Source organism: Diaphorina citri, unplaced genomic scaffold (assembly GCF_000475195.1).
Source record: "Diaphorina citri unplaced genomic scaffold, Diaci psyllid genome assembly version 1.1 scaffold94690, whole genome shotgun sequence".
Classification (NCBI taxonomy): Eukaryota; Metazoa; Arthropoda; class Insecta; order Hemiptera; family Psyllidae; genus Diaphorina; species Diaphorina citri.
Genome location: NW_007471651.1, coordinates 1 through 319, shown reverse-complemented (window position 1 = coordinate 319; position 319 = coordinate 1). Strand labels below are relative to the sequence as shown.

Sequence of the window (319 nt, the reverse complement as noted above, 5' to 3'; positions counted from 1 at the left end):
TTCGGCAATTTCTTCTTGATGAGCATTTGTCATTTTCAACAATTCAGGCTCCAAACCTTTCACGGTCAGTTCTTTGATTTTTTGTGTTTTATTGTCGATCCATTTCTCTCTCCTTATTTTTTCAGCTGCCAAATGTTTCTCCGTATTCTTCTTGATTTCTATTTTGTGTCTTTCTTCCATTGTTTCTATAATTTGCTTGTACTTCTTCTCTATGCTTTTACACATTTCCGAGCACTGTTCTCCCAAGTCTTTCTTCTCTTTGATTAATTGTGCAATAAATTTCTGCAATCGTTTCACTGTTGCGTCAGTTTCAGTTTTC

The 319-nt window shown here is 35.1% G+C and overlaps 1 protein-coding gene across 1 annotated transcript; it reads right to left on the bottom strand.

Moving 5' to 3' along the window:
• Positions 1–6: 6 nt before the first annotated feature.
• Positions 7–315, bottom strand: LOC108254430 (centrosomal protein of 131 kDa; the record flags this gene model as incomplete). The annotated part of the gene is made up of 1 exon (XM_017449420.1): positions 7–315. A coding segment is annotated over one exon (309 nt), but the record flags the coding sequence as incomplete, so codon positions are not given.
• Between the last annotated feature and the right edge of the window lie 4 nt (positions 316–319).